Source organism: Lemur catta, chromosome 21 (genome assembly GCF_020740605.2).
Source record: "Lemur catta isolate mLemCat1 chromosome 21, mLemCat1.pri, whole genome shotgun sequence".
NCBI classification, from domain to species: domain Eukaryota; kingdom Metazoa; phylum Chordata; class Mammalia; order Primates; family Lemuridae; genus Lemur; species Lemur catta.
In genome coordinates, this window is record NC_059148.1 from 21,147,716 (window position 1) to 21,165,287 (window position 17,572).

The window sequence follows — 17,572 nt, forward strand, 5'->3', positions numbered from 1 at the left end:
GACGTGAGCTCAGTCCAGGGTGAGTGGCAGGGTGAGTCTCAATCGAGACCTGTCTGACTTCAGAACCCACACCCAAAAGGACATCCAGTCATCAGAAAGGCAGAAAAACTTCCTGTGGTCTGTTTCATCCATTTCTCTCTACGGTGAAAAATAGCTAGCTAGCTAGCTTGTGAAAAGGCCCTACGTCTGTGAGATGATAGGTGCTACTTTTATAAAAGTTCCCTGTCCACAAGTTTGCCAGTGGTGTGTCCCAGGGCAGAGTTGCCAGAAAGGAGGTCCCTGCTCCCCACACCTGGTACAGCCCGAGTCTTGCAACTCCCAGTTCCTGCCTGAGGAGGCCGGGAGGAAAACAGGGATGAGGATGGCAGCAAGAGAACAGGTAGGAAAGAGGTGCTGGGACAGAGGTGACATCCAGTGTCCTGGATTCTTCCAGCATGTACTAAATGCCCCTGAGTGAAAAGAATTATTACAGGTTTGTCGTGCATATTAGTAAGGAAGGGCTGCTTACCTTTGATTTGCAATTGTTCATTCAATGAATATTGACTAAGTGCCGTATATGTTGCACTGTGCTAACTTGTCTCACCATTGATGCTTGACACACCATTGTATCCCAAACAGGTGAAGATCCTTACCCTAATGGCACTTACATTAGGGTGGAAGGAAATTGGTAACAGGCAATAATTATGATAAATAAATGATCTGGGCCTGGTGTGATAGCTCACATCTGTAATTCAAGCACTCTGGGAGGCTGAGGCAGGAAGATAGCTTTCGCCCAGGAGTTCGAAAGCAGCCTGGGCAACATAGCAAGATCCTGTGACTACAAAAATAAAAAAGTGAGCTAGGCATGGTGGTGGTGCACACCTGCAGTCCCAGCTTCTTGGGAGTCTAAGGCAGGAGGATTGTTTGAGCCCAGGAGTTGAGGCTGCAGTGAGCTATGATGGCACCACTGTACTCCAGCCTGGGCTACAGAGTGAGACCCTGTTTCTAAAAATACATATTAATAATAAAAATAAATACATGGTGATTAAGTGCTATCAGTAAAGGAAAAAGTAGGGAAGGGTAAAGGAGATCTGAAGTGCCAGTATCAGCATACATTTACTCATTCTATCAAGAAATATTTATTGAGCATCTACTGTGTACCTGGGGGGGGTCTAACAGTAAATGAGATGCATGAGGTTGGCACTGTGTTGGAGGCTCATGGTTTAAATCTCCAGTGAGACAGAAGTAAATGAGGAATGGACTAGATTAATCAACAGTGACTAAGAAGGGCCATGACGATGCAAGTGTTGGGTGCTACCAGGAGTTTCAAATAACTCCAATAATTCCAGTCATAGGGAGTATCAGAGAATGCTTATCAGTGATGTCTAATTAACTGGGTAAAAATGTATTTCTTGAAGTTACCACCATCTATAATTATTTGCTTATGTATCTACTGGAAAAGAGTATTCCTGGGCAACTGGAAACATGCTCAGATAATATTGCTACTATATTTAATGTAGTAGTATATTTTGCCATAGAAGTGGTCAGATATAAAAAATACATTTTTTTTTTTTTTTTTTTGAGACAGAGTCTCACTCTGTTGCCCGGGCTACAGTGAGTGCCGTGGCGTCAGCCTCGCTCACAGCAACCTCAAACTCCTGGGCTTAAGCGATCCTCCTGCCTCAGCCTCCCCAGTAGCTGGGACTACAGACATGTGCCACCATGTCCGGCTAATTTTTTTTTTTTATATATATTTTTAGTTGGCCAGATAATTTATTTCTATTTTTAGTAGAGACGGGGTCTCACTCTTGCTCAGGCTGGTCTCAAACTCCTGACCTCGAGCGATCCACCCGCCTCGGCCTCCCAGAGTGCTAGGATTACAGGCGTGAGCCACCGCACCCGGCCAAAAAATACATTTTGATTGTTCTAGTTTGGCATAGCAATTTGAGTCTCCCCCACCTGAAGACAGCTAAAAACTAGACAAAATGCAAAAGCAACTCCATGAGGACACTCAGAAATAAAAGCAGAAGCATTATGGAGAGGAACCTAGGCAGGAATGAAAATGAAATAAAACCATTCTCAGATGAAGAAAAATTAAGAGAATTTATTCCCAACAGACTTGATCTCCAAGAAATGTGAAAGGAAATTCTTCATACTTAAGGGAAATGATACCAGAAAGAAACTTGGATCTTTGGGAATGAAGGAAGAGCAACAGAAATGGTAAATGTCTACATAAATATAAAGGACTATTTTTTCTTCTTGTCTTTAAAATATATACAGCTGTTGAAAACAAGAATCGTAACAGTGAGGGTTTTAATGTATGTTAATGTAGTATCTCTGACAACTATAACATAAACGTTGGGGGTTAAAGGATCTATATGGTTGCAAGACTTCTACATTTTACCTGCAGTACAATCTTTATTCTAAGACTAAAAAATTAGTTTTATTTTAATCCCTAAAGAACCTACCAAAAAGAAAACCCAAAGAGTAATAGCCAAAAATCCAAAAGATAAAATATTCTAATCCAAAAGAAAGCAAGAAAGGGAGGACAGAAAAGCTTTTTTTTTTTTTGTCATTACAGAGGTAATCAAGTTAAAAGGCTTATTTTTTAAAAGGATAAACAGAAGACATATAATAGTAGACCTAAAGCCCACCATATCAATAATTACATTAAATGTTAATGTTCTCTAAGGCCAGGCATGGTGGCTCATGCCTGTAATCCTAGTACTTTGGGAGGTTGACGCTGGAGGACTGCTTGAGGCCAGCAGTTCAAGATCAGCCTGAGCAACACAGGGGACCCCGGCTCTACTAAAAATAGCAAACATAGCCGGGCATGGTGGTGCATAACTGTAGTCCCAGCTACTCGGGAGGCTGAGGCAGGAGGATTGCTTTAGCCCAGGAGTTTGAGGTTGCTGTGAGCTATGATGATGCCACTGCACTCTAGCCTGGGCAACAAGATGGAAACTCTGTCTCAAAAAAAAAATGTCGATGTGTGCCAATATGTATATATTTATATTTTCTTTTGGAAGAAAACACAAGAAACCAGTAACTGCCATTGAGGAGAGACTACATGGATGGTAAAAGGCATTTTCTTCCCATACTGTCCTGTTTTGTCTAACCATGTGCATGTATTACTTTTTTTTTTTTTTTTGCTCCTCAGAACAGAATTACTTTTTACATCTATTTTTAAGGTTGACAGGATAGTTAACTTTTTTAAAAAATCTTATTTAAAAAATTGATTTTAAAACCCTAAAGTTAAAAAAAGCTTCTACCTACCTCACCTGCCCCCCGAGATTACATGAGGCAGCGTTTCCAACACTTGTGTTGAGAAGAAAGTACTGCACTGAAAGGTGGGGGAAGGCCCAGCCCTGTTAAACCTGTCAGGCCTGATTCAGCATCCCCTTCTCCATAAGAGAGCAACTCGCAGCAATGCGCACCTTCAAACACCTCCTTCCCTTTCTTTTGGTACATCAGATGGCATCAAACGGTGACCTTCCTGCCCTCCTCCCCTGCACACCTCTTTGGTGCTGATTCTCTGTGGATGACACATCAGAACAATGAGAGGTGCGGGCTCTCGTAGGCATTGTTACGGGGTCTGCACACGACTACACGAGAGGGAAGGTTTCCAACCAGCTCCTTTAAAACATCAGTCTCAGGTTGAAAGAACCACTTGCAAGAAACACACGGGCTTTTGGAGCAAGATGACTTGGCCTAAAGTTTTATGATCTTTTAAAAACCTCCAGTCTGAATGATTGCTTCTGCTGTGGTTTCGTGGCACATGTACGTAGAGGCAGGGACCCTCCATATGGTCCCGGGAACGAGCCCCAGTTGTAAGCACTGGTCAGGGAAAGGGCCTACTCACCTTGAAGAGACCGTCTCTTCAATTCCCATATTTATGAAACCCATACCCAACAGGACAAAATATCTGGAGGCCTGGTTCATTCATTCAAGGTTTTTATTTTTATTCAACTACAAGCAAACAGCAGAATTAACACAACATTCAGCAACTCCAAACCAGCTTTTCTTACCCAATGAAGATTGATCAATTTAACAGACACCAATTCAGGGCCTGCCAGTAACCAGTCAGCTAGCACTGCTGCCTGCCTGGATGGCCACACCTCACAGCAGCACAGCCACTCTCCCTACAGCTTCTTCCAGGACTGCTCTTTAAGGTGACAGAGCAGGACACTGACACCTGCTAAACCATCTGGGAACGTGCCGTGTTGGCGATCAGCCTCCATGTCAGCCTCCGGTGGTCTTGGTGAGAGACAGCACTGTGACAAAACGTCTCAGAAGATGCTGTCTCGTACGATTGTGGACTCAGGATCACAAAGGCAGAAGCAACCGATCCCTTTTTTTTTTTTTTTTTTTTAAGCTTCCTTAAAGATTCTTTGATGCTTTATTACTGTAGACCTGGTCTTTTTACTTAGATTTTTTTTTCTTCTTTAAATCTGGGTTGCTGTTCTGATATTAATTTGATGACCCCATCATGGTACCAAAATATCTCCCTAAATGAAATTCAAATTTGATCAAAACACAAACCAGGGTGTGCAACTATCCAGAATTACGAAGGACAGGCAACAGGAAGAGTCACCCTGAACCGCTATCTGACTGCTCAGTTCTCACCTGTGCGAAGGGGAGCGGGAAAGAGGAGAAATCTACATGCAACACTGAACTGGAGAACACTGCTTGGGGCCTCTGGGGCAGTTTACGTCTCCAGGCTCCCCCCTACTTCCCAGACAGCTGCTCGTACAGTTTGGGCACATAGTCGTCCCACTCAGCCTGGTAGCACGTGCCGGCCACTGGGGCCCCCAGCTCGTACTTTTTACGGAAAGACGCCACCTTGAATTTGCCACGGTGGTCTCCGGATCGGTTGCTGAGAATGGGCTCGTCACACTTCAGCGGCCTGTCCTGCTCATAAACCAGCCAGACGTAGCGGTGGAGGCCTGGAGGGAGAGGCAGAAAGGAAGGTATACACACAGCTGGGCATCTGAGATGGAAACATCACCCGTTGTCATCAAATGTTTCAACACAGAGGGATCCAGACCACCCCATTTACAAGGACACTGAGGGCCCAGAGGGGTAGAAACAGCCAGGTCACTCGCCCGCTGAAAATCACCCAGTGGCTCCCTGCTGCAACGAGTGTCGAGTACAAACCCTTCATTCCAGCCTCTAACAACCTGCAGGATCTTGCCTCTGCCCACCCCTCGATCCAAGAAGTCTCCTTTGGCTCCTCCTTCATTCCACTCCAGACTCCCAGCCTAGTTCAAATCATCCCCCACCAGCCCCACCAGAATGCCCAATTTGCTCCTGTCTGCTGTGAGAAACAGATGAAGGACACAGCAGACCACTGACCCAGTGCCCATCATACCACAGTCAAGCCTACACAGGCTAAAGAACATTCTCTTTCTACCCCCAAAATTTACTTCCTTAGAAGACCGGACCCCTACGGGGAGTTAGCTACGCTCCCAGCAAAGGTTCGGGTCCCTCAGACAGGGGTCTTCGCAAAGCAGGGAAAAATAGTAGGAAACAGAAATAAAAATAATACACAGAGCCAAAGATACAGTTTATAAAGTAAAGATTTATGAAGATAGGCAAAGGAGAGTACTCGGAGGGTTACATGCCCTCCCGCCAGAGATGCAACCAAGACTGAAATATTATACAGATATTTATGGTGTAGGTACAGTTTTTCGGTTGCCAGGGGTAACAAGATTTACACAGTAACAGGTAGTTTGGTTTAGGGTCAAAGTCTTCCAAAAGGCTTCTACAGTTCCTTTAACTAACTCTATCTAGGTGAACAAAGGGTTATAAAACCTTCTTAGGGCAAACTTCTCAGTTTTATGATAAGGGTATTACTTTAGCAAAAACAGAGACATCTTGGCTCTGGTTATTGTGTGACAGAGATTTCAGAAGTCAAGCATGAGCTGTTCCTTATGCTATTTACTTTAACCGCTGGGCAGCATATCTTATTGATCAGCTTTCATCTCTGATTAGCTCTCATCTCTGGAGGCTCGTCTTAGTTGATCAGCTCCCCTTCCGGTGGCTCTAGGCAAGACCTGCTTTGTCTTTCAAAGCAGGTGAGAGCCACAGGCTTGGAGCTACTGACCAATGAGACGCGGAGGTGAGGCAGCTTTTGATATGCGAACTAACACGTTTACATTTACCTTTAGGGCAAAGCCTTGGAAGACTCCTGAAATCATTTCTGTCTCTAAAAATATAGGGGGCATTTCTATAAATCAATATTCCTTAGGCTCAACAGACCCCTGCTTTGAAGTGACCCAAACTCACTTTAACCAACCAAGTGGCAAAAAATGTTTTAAAACCAGCCGGCAAGTACCCTATCAACTATGCGGTTTTCTACAAGCTTCAATTAAGTACTGGATGCAAATAGGTACTATGAGGTTTTATTTTGGAAAAAAGTTATTTTTTATTTATTTTATTTTTTAGAGACAAAGTCTCGCTCTGTAGCTGAGGCTGAGGTGCCATAGTGTGATCATAGCTCACTGCAGCCTCGAACTCATGGGCTCAAGCAATCCTCCTGCCTCAGCCTCCCAACTAGGTAGGACTACAGGTGCATGCCACCACACCCAACTATTTTTTTTTCCCACTTTTTTTAGAGACAGGACCTTGCTGTGTTGCCCAGGCCAGTCTCGAACTCCTGTCCCTAAGCAATCCTCCCAAAACGCTGAGATTACAGGCATGAGCTACTGCATCCAGCCAAAAAAAGTTATTTTTTTAGAAGTTGTTTAAATATCTGTACACCCATGTTCAATGCACTACTATTCACAGCAGCCAAGAAGTGGAAGCAACTCAAATGTCTACTGATGATGAACGGATAAACCAAATGTGGTCTGTACATACAATGGAATATTATTCAGCCTTAAAAAGAAAGGAAATTCCTACATGTGCTACAACAGGGATGAACCCTGGGGACATTATACTAAGTGAAAAAGAAGTCAGAAAAAGACAAATACTGTACAATTCCAAGTCATATCTAAAGTCGTCAAACACGCTGAAACCAAAAACAGAAATGGTGATTGCCAGGGGCTGGGGAGGGGGAATGGGAAGTTGTTATTCAATGGCAGAGTTTGTTTTGGGAAAATGAACAAGTTCTAGAGATCTATTTCACAACAATGTGAATGTAGTTAACACTACTATTCTGTACACTTCAAAATGGTTAAGATGGTAAATTGTATGTTACATGTTTTTACCAGTTATTTAAAAAAGCAAGTTACAAAAGATACAGGAATGGTCAAAAAGAACAGAAGAGGCCCAAAATCATTAGTCACCAGGGTGATGGACAATAAAACCACAACATGGTACCATTTTACACATGCTGGAATGTCTAAAATCGTAAGACTGACATCATCAAACCCAAATGCCCCTCAGTGGGCTAAAAAAACTGTGGCATACTCATACAAGGAAGCACTACTCCACAACAAAAAGGAACAACGACTGATACAATCGGATGAATCTCACAGACATTATCTTGAATAAAAGAGACCAGTCACCAAAAAAAAAAAAAGCACACTACAGGATACCACTTATGAATACAAGAATAGCAGAAGTAATCTATGGAGACAGGAGTCAGAAAATGGTTAGCTCTGGGGAAATTTAAGTAAAAAGGTCACATGAGAACTTTGTGGGGTGATCTTTTTTCTAATGGTTGCTGCTCACATGAGTAAATGCATTGATCAAATTCACTGACTGAAACTTCATGATCTGTGCATTTTATTATATGTAAGTTGTACCTTAGTAAAAGAATATGGAAAAAGCAAAAAAAAAAAAAATTACTAGGGCTTTTTTTTAAATGAGAACAAAGTTCCTACTTGAGAGAATAGGTTTATTCTCCTGTGTACACTTCCCATAATTAAACTGCCTAATTTTATAACTGCCCTAGAGAACTTAATAGATCCCTGAGGAACCTGTCCCTTTACCTTCCTGTTATGAATGCATGAGAGGGCTTGAAGCCACGTGAAGCTTCTGAATCTACCAATAAAACATGAGCCCATGACCAACCGTCCTTGTCGGGCCCTTCTTGTACCTCTTTGTACCAACTCATGGCTGGACAGTGTGTGCAAAAGCTAGTATTCTGCCAGGCTCCACCTGCTGCTACTGCCTCCTTGTTCCAGCAAATGGAAACACCCTGTAATGCACATAGGCAATAATAATCATCGCCCACTGCCAGCTTAGGCAGCATTTATCCAACTTGGAGAGTTTCAATACAGTAGTCTCTGTCTTTATGTATCTTTTATGCATCTACATACATTTTACATATATCATATGTAACAGGATACAATACAGTGTATCTTCAATATAGTTCTACCAAAACCTTCAAAATCTTTTCAAGATACCAAAGTAGATTTTTTGAGAAAGAGGGAGCTATAAAGAGAAATGCAAGGCTATTTTTTTATAATTAATTTGGAAACTATGATCATTTCTGACACTTCTTACAGGAATGAGAAACTCAAAGATTGATTATACAGGGCAAAGGTAGGAATATAGACCTGATGTGGCTTAACTGTGTTCAACCCATGTGCAGCCCTCCAGAAAGCCATTCTCAGCAATCTGCAACATCGCTTCCTCCTCACCGACTTCCCTCCTTGCCTGGGGGCTGAGAGGCAATTCTACACAGAGGGTCCCTCTGTCCAGAACCCAAGTTCTAGCCACCTGACGCTCCTGCAGGTCTGCATGTGCTCTGGAAGGCAACTGCCCTGGAGGTGAGCTGAGCTGCTTTCTATCTCCAGTAAGGTAAGGACCCTCATAAATAAGAGAAAAAAGCTTTGGGCCAATCCTGCTGTGCACCTGAGCACCCACCTGCCCCCCACCAAATGCAGCCTTTACTGACCTGTGCCCTTGGGAGGCCCCGAGCCCACATAATCAGAGAGGACTGTGCCACTGCTGATGTTGTTGCCCTTCATGTTGACCACCAGAAAGTGGTGCCATTCCCTGCGTGGAAGAACACAGGACTGTCAGCACCACAGGAGATTAGCGTGCATTCACTGCACGGCCAGCGAATGTGCATCGAGCACACACTCGGTGCCAAAATACAGCAATGAACCAGACAGATGGGCCCTGCTTTCTTGGCCAGAGCAAACCTCGTCTGTCTGTAGAAGAGAGAACCCAGCCCCAACCTCCCACTGACATTTTCTAGGGCAGGAGTCACCAAACTTTCTGCAAAAGGCCAGAGAGTGAATGTTTTAGGCTTTATGGGCCCATACTGTCTCTGTTGCATGAAAGCAGCCACAGGGGAGACATAAATCACCGTGGCTGTGTTCCAATATAACTTTATTTATGGACACTGGAATTTAAATTTCATATAATTTTCCCTTGTCACGAAGTATTCTTATTTCCATTTTTTCCCAATCATTTAAAAATGTAAAAACCATTCTTAGCTCATGGGGCTGTACAAAAACAGGCCACAGGTGGACCTGGCTCTCGGGTATCGTTTATAGACTGCTGCTCTATGGAAAAAAAGAGCACATTCTAGCTGAAGCATGGGCGTGGACATCCCAAACCAGGTCCCCTTCTCCACGTCCAGCAAGGGACTTAACCAGGTAAGTTATCCTTGCACTATGTGCTCTTCTCCACCTTTCCCTAACTCACCTGTACTTGGGATCCTTCCTGCTGGGAGCGTCCGGATCAGTCAGGACCAAGGTGTAGAGTTTACCTGGATCAAGACCATCCCATGTAATGCTGGTGGGTCTGTTCTGAACCTGAAGGAAGGAACCAGTTTGGAACTGAAAAGTCAGAAATGCTGAAGAAACCAACACTTCTTCAGTGACCTCAGTCTCCTCCAAGGTAAGACAGAACAGATTATTGCCCAGAAAAGTTAGCCTGTATAGAAGCTACGAGAATCAGGAGCTGAAGTTGTATATACGTTATTTATTTTAGTTCCAACAATGTATGGGGCCAGTATGGCAGAATGTCATTAACAGAAAGAGGTGGGGCCAGGATTGCAACCTCTCATTGTCTGGAACTGGCAGGGTCTCTGGATTTGGTGACCAGGAGGTTACCTGCGGCCTGCTAACTGAAAATCTGCATTAACTAGACATTTAAAAATGCACAGAAAATGAGAAAGCCAAGGTGCTGAGGTGTTGGCAGGGAGTTTGGGAAACGGGAGACTGTGTCAGCCTCCAAGACGGGCATTTCATATTTAAACATAGAAAACACCCAACGGTCAGGGAAGTTTATTCACACCGTTGCCCGGAGCTTCCTAACCAACCAGTAGCAGCGGTGTCTGGAAATCTACTTTCTCCCCTTTCTGCGGCCACAGGCGTGGGCGTCAGAGGCCAAACGGCAGACAGAGCCGTTGCCCGCAGGCTTCCAGCTGCAGAACGCACTGGCCCTCGGGTGGCTGCTCGCTCTTGACCGCTGAACAAAGGCGAAATCGCCGGGCGATGCCAGTTACATAATGCGTCATGGGCTCTCGGGTGGGGCTTTTGGTCTCCAAAATGAGGCCTAAAATGCCGAGACCCCAGGGGAGGCTCTGGGGGCGTCCGAGCGACCGCAGCCTACTCTGACCTGGGCACGGCCCCCTCCCCAGCCCTGTCCCTGGGGTCCGGGCTGTTTCCCGGCCTAGGCCCCTCCCTGGGTCTTCAAGCCCCGCGAAAGTGGGTCGATTTCTCCCGCAAACCGAGCCAGGCCCGCCACGCCCCATGCCGGGGTCCAGGTGCTCGGGGAAGCCCCCAGGCCTGCGACCCGGACCCCGCGGCCCCTGCCCTGGGGGCTGCTGGAACGTCCCCCGCCACCCGCCCCGTGTCCGCCGGGGCCCACCCAGGCGGCCCGCACAGGCCTGACTCCCTCCCAGTCTCGGGCCGCTGTACCGCCGCCGCCCGGAGGTACCTGGGTGGGCGTCAGCACTTTGCCCAGCTCGTCCACCGTGGCCCCGGAGTAGGTGACCTGCAGCGGGTGCTGCGGGCGCTCGTCCACTTCCTGCAGGCTCAGGGGCCCGGACCACTTGCTGAGGTCCACCGGCATGGCGAGGCCGAGCGGGGCGTGCAGCCGGGAGTGCCGCGGAAGGCCGGGCGCTGGGGGCGGCCGCACCAGCAGCAGCGGCGGGGTCCCAAAGCGATCCGCAAACAAGCCGGAGGCGGCTCAGGCCCTGCGACCACGCGGGCGCTTGCACATGCGCACGAGCCGCCGCCCGCCCGCTCATCTCCCGGCGCCCTTTGATTGGTCGAGCCGGGCAGTGCGGGGCGTCACGCGCTCCGGGGTCAATGCAACCTGCTGCGAGCCGCAGCCCGCCCCTCCGGCAACCGGGGCTCTGTCTGCAGACCCTGTTGCGAGAGGTGCAATTGCGCTCCCCTTGATTGCGCTCCCCTTGAATGTTTTTTGGGTTCCTTTCCATTTTGCATGATTCTTTGCTCCGCTTTCTCAATTCAGAAACCGTCAGGCCTTGCTTTTCTCTTGCAGTTCTTAACACGAGGCCCATGCCCCTCGCTTCCCTGTTTGTTTGTTTGCGCGTGCTCACGTGTTGTTTTGGTAATCGCCTGGTGAGAGCGCCTGTGCGAACTTGCCGGCATTTTCTCCACGGACAAATATATTTGCACATATGTATGATTCCCTCACCCACTATTTAGTCTTCACAAGATTCCTGAGAAGTGACTGTTCTGGGGAGAAATTTTCCAAACTGTAATTATTGTTCCTAACCAAACTGCTCTCCCTGTGGCCACCAACTGGTTTCTTTTTGCTGAATATAATGAGCATTATTTAATAGTTCTTATCTGATTTGACCCCAGGGAAGGCTTTGGCATTGGTAACTCCTCCCATGGAATAAAAAATTGTCTCTTGTTTTCAATTCTTGGCAGGAAATAATACAAGTTCTCAAAACAACCCAAAGAAGTGCAAATCCCTTCTATTACAGTAGTTACATACAAACATCGGTAATAATTTGGGGTATATCTTTCCAATGGAAAAAATAATATGAGTATACATGATTTTGTTCTGTTTATTCACCAAAAAAATTACGTTTTACCTTCCCATTATAAAATATCCATATCAGAAATAAATCTTCAGTATTTTAATGGCTTGTTCTGCTCTAGATGCACCATAATTTATTCAACAGACCTCTTGATATTGGAGATTTACTCTTTTGTTTTTTTCCCGTTTACAAAACCACTAAAATGAACACCCTTATACATATTGAAATGTCTCGTGGTCTGAGCGTAGTGGTCTCGTGGTCTGAGTGCCTGTAGTCCCAGCTACTCAGGAGGCTGAGGCAAGAGGATCACTTGAGCCCAGGAGTTCAAGGTTGCAGTGAGCTGTGTTTGCACCACTGTACTGCAGTCCAGCCTTGGACTGGGGCTTTTATTAATTTCTTAGGTCAAAGACTATGTACTTTAAGGGGATGAATCACAGCTGATTAGGTGTCACAGTCCAGACTGGAAGTGATGCCTTCAACCATGGAGGACTGATAGGATTATTGGTTCTTTCTTTTATGAATGCACTTTGAGAACCTTGTGAGCAAAAGGAGAAACAATCTCCATCCTCATGGAGCCTATAGTCTAGCAGTGGAGAGACATTAATCAAATGATATTGAGTAAATTGAAAATTACAGCTGGGTATGGTGGCAGGTGCCTATATTCTCAGCTATTCTAAAGGATCACTTGAGCCCAGGAGTTTGAAGCTAGCCTGGGCAACATAATCAGAACCCTCTCCAAAAGAAAAAAAAAAAAAAAAAAGAAAGAAAAAAAATTACAAAAGCACCAGGGAGAGAAGACAGGCTCAGGCTGTGAGTTGGCATAAGGGAACAACCTGAACAGAGTCTGCAGCTAACTCTGCATGTGACTTCAGGAAAGTCACATTCAGGCTTAGGGCAGGGATAATGCGGTGAGAAGGTAGGTGATGGATGCTAACTCCTTTTGAAAGGTAGAAAGAAATTCCAGATATTTCTGCTCCTGCTACCATTCTTATCCCTTCTTTGCCCCAACAGGCAGTTGGTCACCAGGCCTATAAATTCAACCTCCTCAATGCCCCTCGATGGGTCTGTTTCTCTCCCCGGCAACTGTCCCCTCCCTATGAGGGCACCTGATATCACTCACCTTGACCGCTACTCCTGGTCTTCCTCCCTTCTAGCCCATCCTCCAGATCTTTCTCAGATGTAAATCAGGTGAGGCCACACATCACTCCCTGCCCCCCACTTCATCCTAAAGCCCTCTGTGGCTCCCTGTTGCCTCCAGATGAAGTTCAGACTCTTAACAAGCCCCTACAGACTCCTCCCACCTCCCTGCCTCCCTGTTTGCATTCTTCTCTTCAAACACTCCGAATTTATTTCAGTTCCAACTTGTCTTTCTACCTCTGGACCTTTGCACATGCTCTTCCCACATTCTGGTCCATTTTTCCCTCATACCCCCAACCACCTTCACTTTTCTTTTTTTCTTTTTTTTCTTTTTTTTTTTTAATTTTTTTATTCCCAAGCCCACCCTCGCCCCACCTTCACTTTTCTTAAACTTCACTTGCACCTTCTGTCACCCATCAGGTCTGGGGGAAATGCCCTGTTCTCTGCCTCCACCCTCATCCTGTCCTTCCTCTTTCCTAACATTCAGAACATTCAGAGCCTTTGGGATTCCTAATTTATCATCCGAACCACACCACCACCTGACTTGTACATAAACTCTGGGAGGGTCATCTCTCTTCTGCACTGGCCACATTCCCACACCTAAAACAGCACCTAACACAGTTGGTATATGATACTATTGTAAGAAAATAAGTGAATTTTTTTAAAAGAATATTCTGGTTGGTTTCAAGTTCAGGTCACTAAAGCTTCACTTTCTGATAAAATCTCACATTCCGAAAAGGCCATGTTGCCTGTGATTCTGGTTCCTCCTTAATTAGCAGCAGTTGGGAAAATCAGAGCACCTTTTCTCCCACTGTTGATATTAAACGGCTCTCATTAAGTGCTCATGAGATAATAGATACCATCCCACAAGCCATGTGTTAAAAAAGATAATGATTTGTCTGAAGAGATGGCTGCACCTTCAGAGAAAATGCTCAGAAAGAAAGATTTCTAAAGATTGCTCCAAGCTCTGGGACTTGCTCGGGGACTAAGCACAAAAGCCCCCTGGAAGTTTAACAGATGGGAACGACACCATGGAGTGCCCGTGGGGTGCAGATAGGCTGAGAAGGTAGAGGTATTCTCTGTTCTCCTTGTCTTAAAGATAATGTGACAGAGGCCCATGGAGTGACTGGGAATGATTACCACGTGGTCTTGATCTCCCCACTCTTGCTGCCTTTCTGTGTCTCTACCAGCCCTGGGCTGTTCTCCCCACTGAGGAGAGTGAGCTGGTGCCTCTCACTCCAAACGAGGGTTGGAACCAACCAGGCCACATTTACTGAGTGCCTACTGTGTGCAGGCCAGCGTGCTGCCCTGAGGACAGCTACCATTTGCTGATGGTTAATCACTGCCACATTCCAGGTCCCGACAATCCCCAACCCTACAAAAGGAGGTCATGCTCTCATCCCCACTTTATAGATAAATAAACTGAGGCTCATTCCAGGTGCCTTCCAAGTCAGGAGAAGGGCAGGGCTCCCAAGAGAGGGCATCATCTGCCAGCCAGCGCAGAGTAGCCAGACGCTCCTGCGAATGTCTGCGAAAAGCCTGGTCTTGGCTGGGTGCAGTGGCTCACACCTGTAAGCCCAGCGCTCTGGAAGGCGGAGACAGGGGAGGATCACTTGAGGCTAGGAGTTGCACAGCAGCCTGGGCAATGCAGCGAGACCTCATCCCTTAAAAAACATAAAACAAAAAATTGGCTGGGCGTGCTGGTATGTACCTGTAGTCCCAGCTACTTGGGAGGCTGAGGCAGGAGGATCACTAGAGCCCAGTAGTTCAAGATTGTAGTGAGCTACGATTGGGCCACTGCAAAAAAAAAAAAAAAAGCCTAGTCTTTATCCAGAAACCAAGAAGTGCTCTAAAAATTCCAGTGAGTTTGGGAGTTCCTGGCACTGTTCAAAGCACTATTCATGTATTAAAAGGAAGTGGGGAAAGCAATAAAAAGAAAAAGGAATTTTCTGTGTATTCACACACATCTACTGTCTGCTTGCCTTTCTGCTGCGTAATTTGTCTACATGTGCATTTTCTGGGCCGGGAGCTTTTAGTAGGCGCTGGCTGTGGGTAGACCCGAATGAGCTAGCCTGTGAAACCACGGGTCCTTTTTGTTTGTTGAGTCAGGAGCAGGAAATTCACTGATGTGGTTATTCACGGGAATGGCTTCATTCCAGTTTTACTCATCGTGCTTCTGCAAGAGAAAGTGTTTAATAAGGGAGGAGTGGACAAAAATAAAGCTCTGTCCTGTGGCCACAGCTTGAGTTCAGAAATTGTTGTCGCGGCCATGCCAGGGACTTGGAATTGGGACTCCAGGGGACTGAGGTGCTGGCTGCTGGCCAAGGATCTAAACTAAGACTGTTCTGGAAATTAACCTCTAACTGGTCTGTGGGATTCCACTTGTCAGGTTTTTTATATTGGGATTTTTGCATTTTCTCTTTGTGAATGTCAACGTATTTGAAAATACCCTTTGTGTTCCTCACTTCATCTTTTGCATAAAATATTTCTTGCAAAGCGTTAAGCAGAAAATTAATTTTAACAATAAGCAAATTCTAGTTCCACAAAAAAATAAAAATAGAATTACCGGCCAGGCATGGTGGCTCATGCCTGTAATCCTAGCACTTTGGGAGGCTGAGGCAGGAGAATGGCTTGAGCCCAGGAGTTTGAGGTTGCTGTGAGATATGATGATGCCACTGCACTCTTCCCCAGGTGAGAGTGAGACCCTGTCTCAGAAAAAAAAAAGAAAGAAAGAAAAAGAAAAGAAATGTATTTATACCAGGAAAAAAAAAAAAAAGAAGTAGAGGCAGGAAAAGCAAAAGCAAAAGATGTCCTCTGCCAGTAGCAAATGAATAATGTATGCACCATTGCAGAGATCTTGTCAACTCAAGAGACCAATATCTGAGCACCATGTCAGTAAGCACGTTGCATATGTGCACAGCTAACACCAATTACGTATGATCTCGGTCCATTAATTAAAACAGATTCCATTTCTACGTATCAAAATGTTATGAGCTTACTAGAATTTTTTGCATGCTCCGGAAATTAAGAAACTGCATTCATTAAAACACACAAACCTAGAACTTATTTCAGCTTCCCCACTTGGTTGGAATTAATAATGTTTTGCTGTAATTAACATTTGTCCAGAAGTTGAAGGTAAGTGAACAAAGAGATTAGATAACAGAAAAGTGCCAAGCCAGTTCCCTGGAGTTGGGTCAAATGTCACATAAACACACATATTTTTGTCTGTATATAAATATAAAAATATTTTCTCATGTTAATCTGTTTTGCCATCAAATTAACCCACGGCTACTAGTTGCCTTAAACACAAAGATGTTGATGAATAGAGGGTTATTTGTATGTTTTATGCTGGGGAGGAGGTTTATGTAGAGGGATAGAAGACACTTCAGTGAAATACAGCACCTTAATTACTTTATAGTGAGCAGAGATGTAAAATCCTAGTCGAGAGGTCTCATGGAATCCTGAGAACAGTACACCATATCTTACATAGAAGTTAGGGTCTAATGTTAGTGCAAAAGGCCAAAATTAAGTGTAGTTCCCTCAACTACCTAAATTGTTTGCCCCCACCGCTGCCCCCTCACCCTCACCCCCTTCCAGATGAATATAGTAGAATTCACGTAAGTTATATATGTAGATGACATGTCTCCATTGCATAGTAAAAAATGTCAAAATATCCAAAGTAGTGTGCAGATGGCATATGGTTAACATAGGGGACACTTTTTTGTGTGTTTTTTTTTTTTTTTTTTTTTTGAGGCAAGATCTCCCTCTGTTGCCCCAGCTGGAGTGCAGTCATGTAATCATAGCTTACCGCAGCCTCAAACACCTGGCCTCAAGCGATCCTCCTGCCTTGCCCACCCCCTCCAAAGTGCTGGGATGACAGGCATGAGCCATTGCATCCAGCCGGGACACTTCTTTACACACAGGCAAAGAAAGGTCTCCCTAGTTTAAAACTCAGATATTTAAAAATCTAATTTAGAAACAGATCAGCAACACGCACACTGAATGAATGTGTGTGAAGCAGGCCCCCTCCTGCTTCAAACACATAGAAATACTAGAAAAAAATTAACAAAATAAAGTTAAAAACATAGCCAAGCTTGAAAAGAGAAAGGATTCTCAGGTTCCACAAATAAAGAGAGCAATATAGCCAGCACGGTAAGTGCATGAGCTGCCACTCTCGTGGCTCATGGTGGGGATTAGACGTGCACATAGGTCCCAGGGCTGGGAGCAGTTAAGCCTGGGATGGCAGATGCTAGATGTGAGACCCTGCCAGAGAGCCAGGACCTGGTGGCATTGCCACCTCCATGAGAGGAGGACCAGGGAAGCTCTGCCCACTGGCCCATGCACAAGGAAGTGTCAAAGAAGAAATCTTGTTTCTAACTGAAGCTCTGGGTGAAGAAAAACATATTTTATGAGGACTCAGAACCTGAAGCCTTTACCAAATATGGATGTGGGTCCAGATGAACTCTTTTCACATGATGTAAGAATCCAAAGCTGATAATTAATAGAAAACAGTTGTTCTGGCTTTCTGAGCCT

General features: G+C 45.2%; 1 protein-coding gene across 1 annotated transcript; it reads right to left on the reverse strand.

Moving 5' to 3' along the window:
- Positions 1 to 3,916: 3,916 nt before the first annotated feature.
- Positions 3,917 to 11,122, reverse strand: PEBP1 (phosphatidylethanolamine binding protein 1). The gene is made up of 4 exons (XM_045535037.1): positions 10,825 to 11,122; positions 9,586 to 9,695; positions 8,828 to 8,928; positions 3,917 to 4,925 (listed from the first exon to the last, which is right to left on the reverse strand). Exons 1-4 carry the CDS (start codon positions 10,957 to 10,959, stop codon positions 4,708 to 4,710), a joined length of 564 nt encoding a protein of 187 aa, XP_045390993.1. The 5' UTR covers positions 10,960 to 11,122; the 3' UTR covers positions 3,917 to 4,707.
- Positions 11,123 to 17,572: the final 6,450 nt, after the last annotated feature.

Coding starts and splice junctions, on each gene's coding strand:
- PEBP1 (XM_045535037.1), bottom strand. CDS start 10,959: ATGCCGGTGGACCTCAGCAAGTGGTCCGGGCCCCTGAGCCTGCAGGAA. Junction 8,929..9,585: donor AGGAAGGATCCCAAGTACAG/GTGAGTTAGGGA, acceptor TCTTCCACGCAG/GGAATGGCACCACTTTCTGG. Junction 4,926..8,827: donor GGGGCCTCCCAAGGGCACAG/GTCAGTAAAGGC, acceptor CTCTCCCTCCAG/GCCTCCACCGCTACGTCTGG.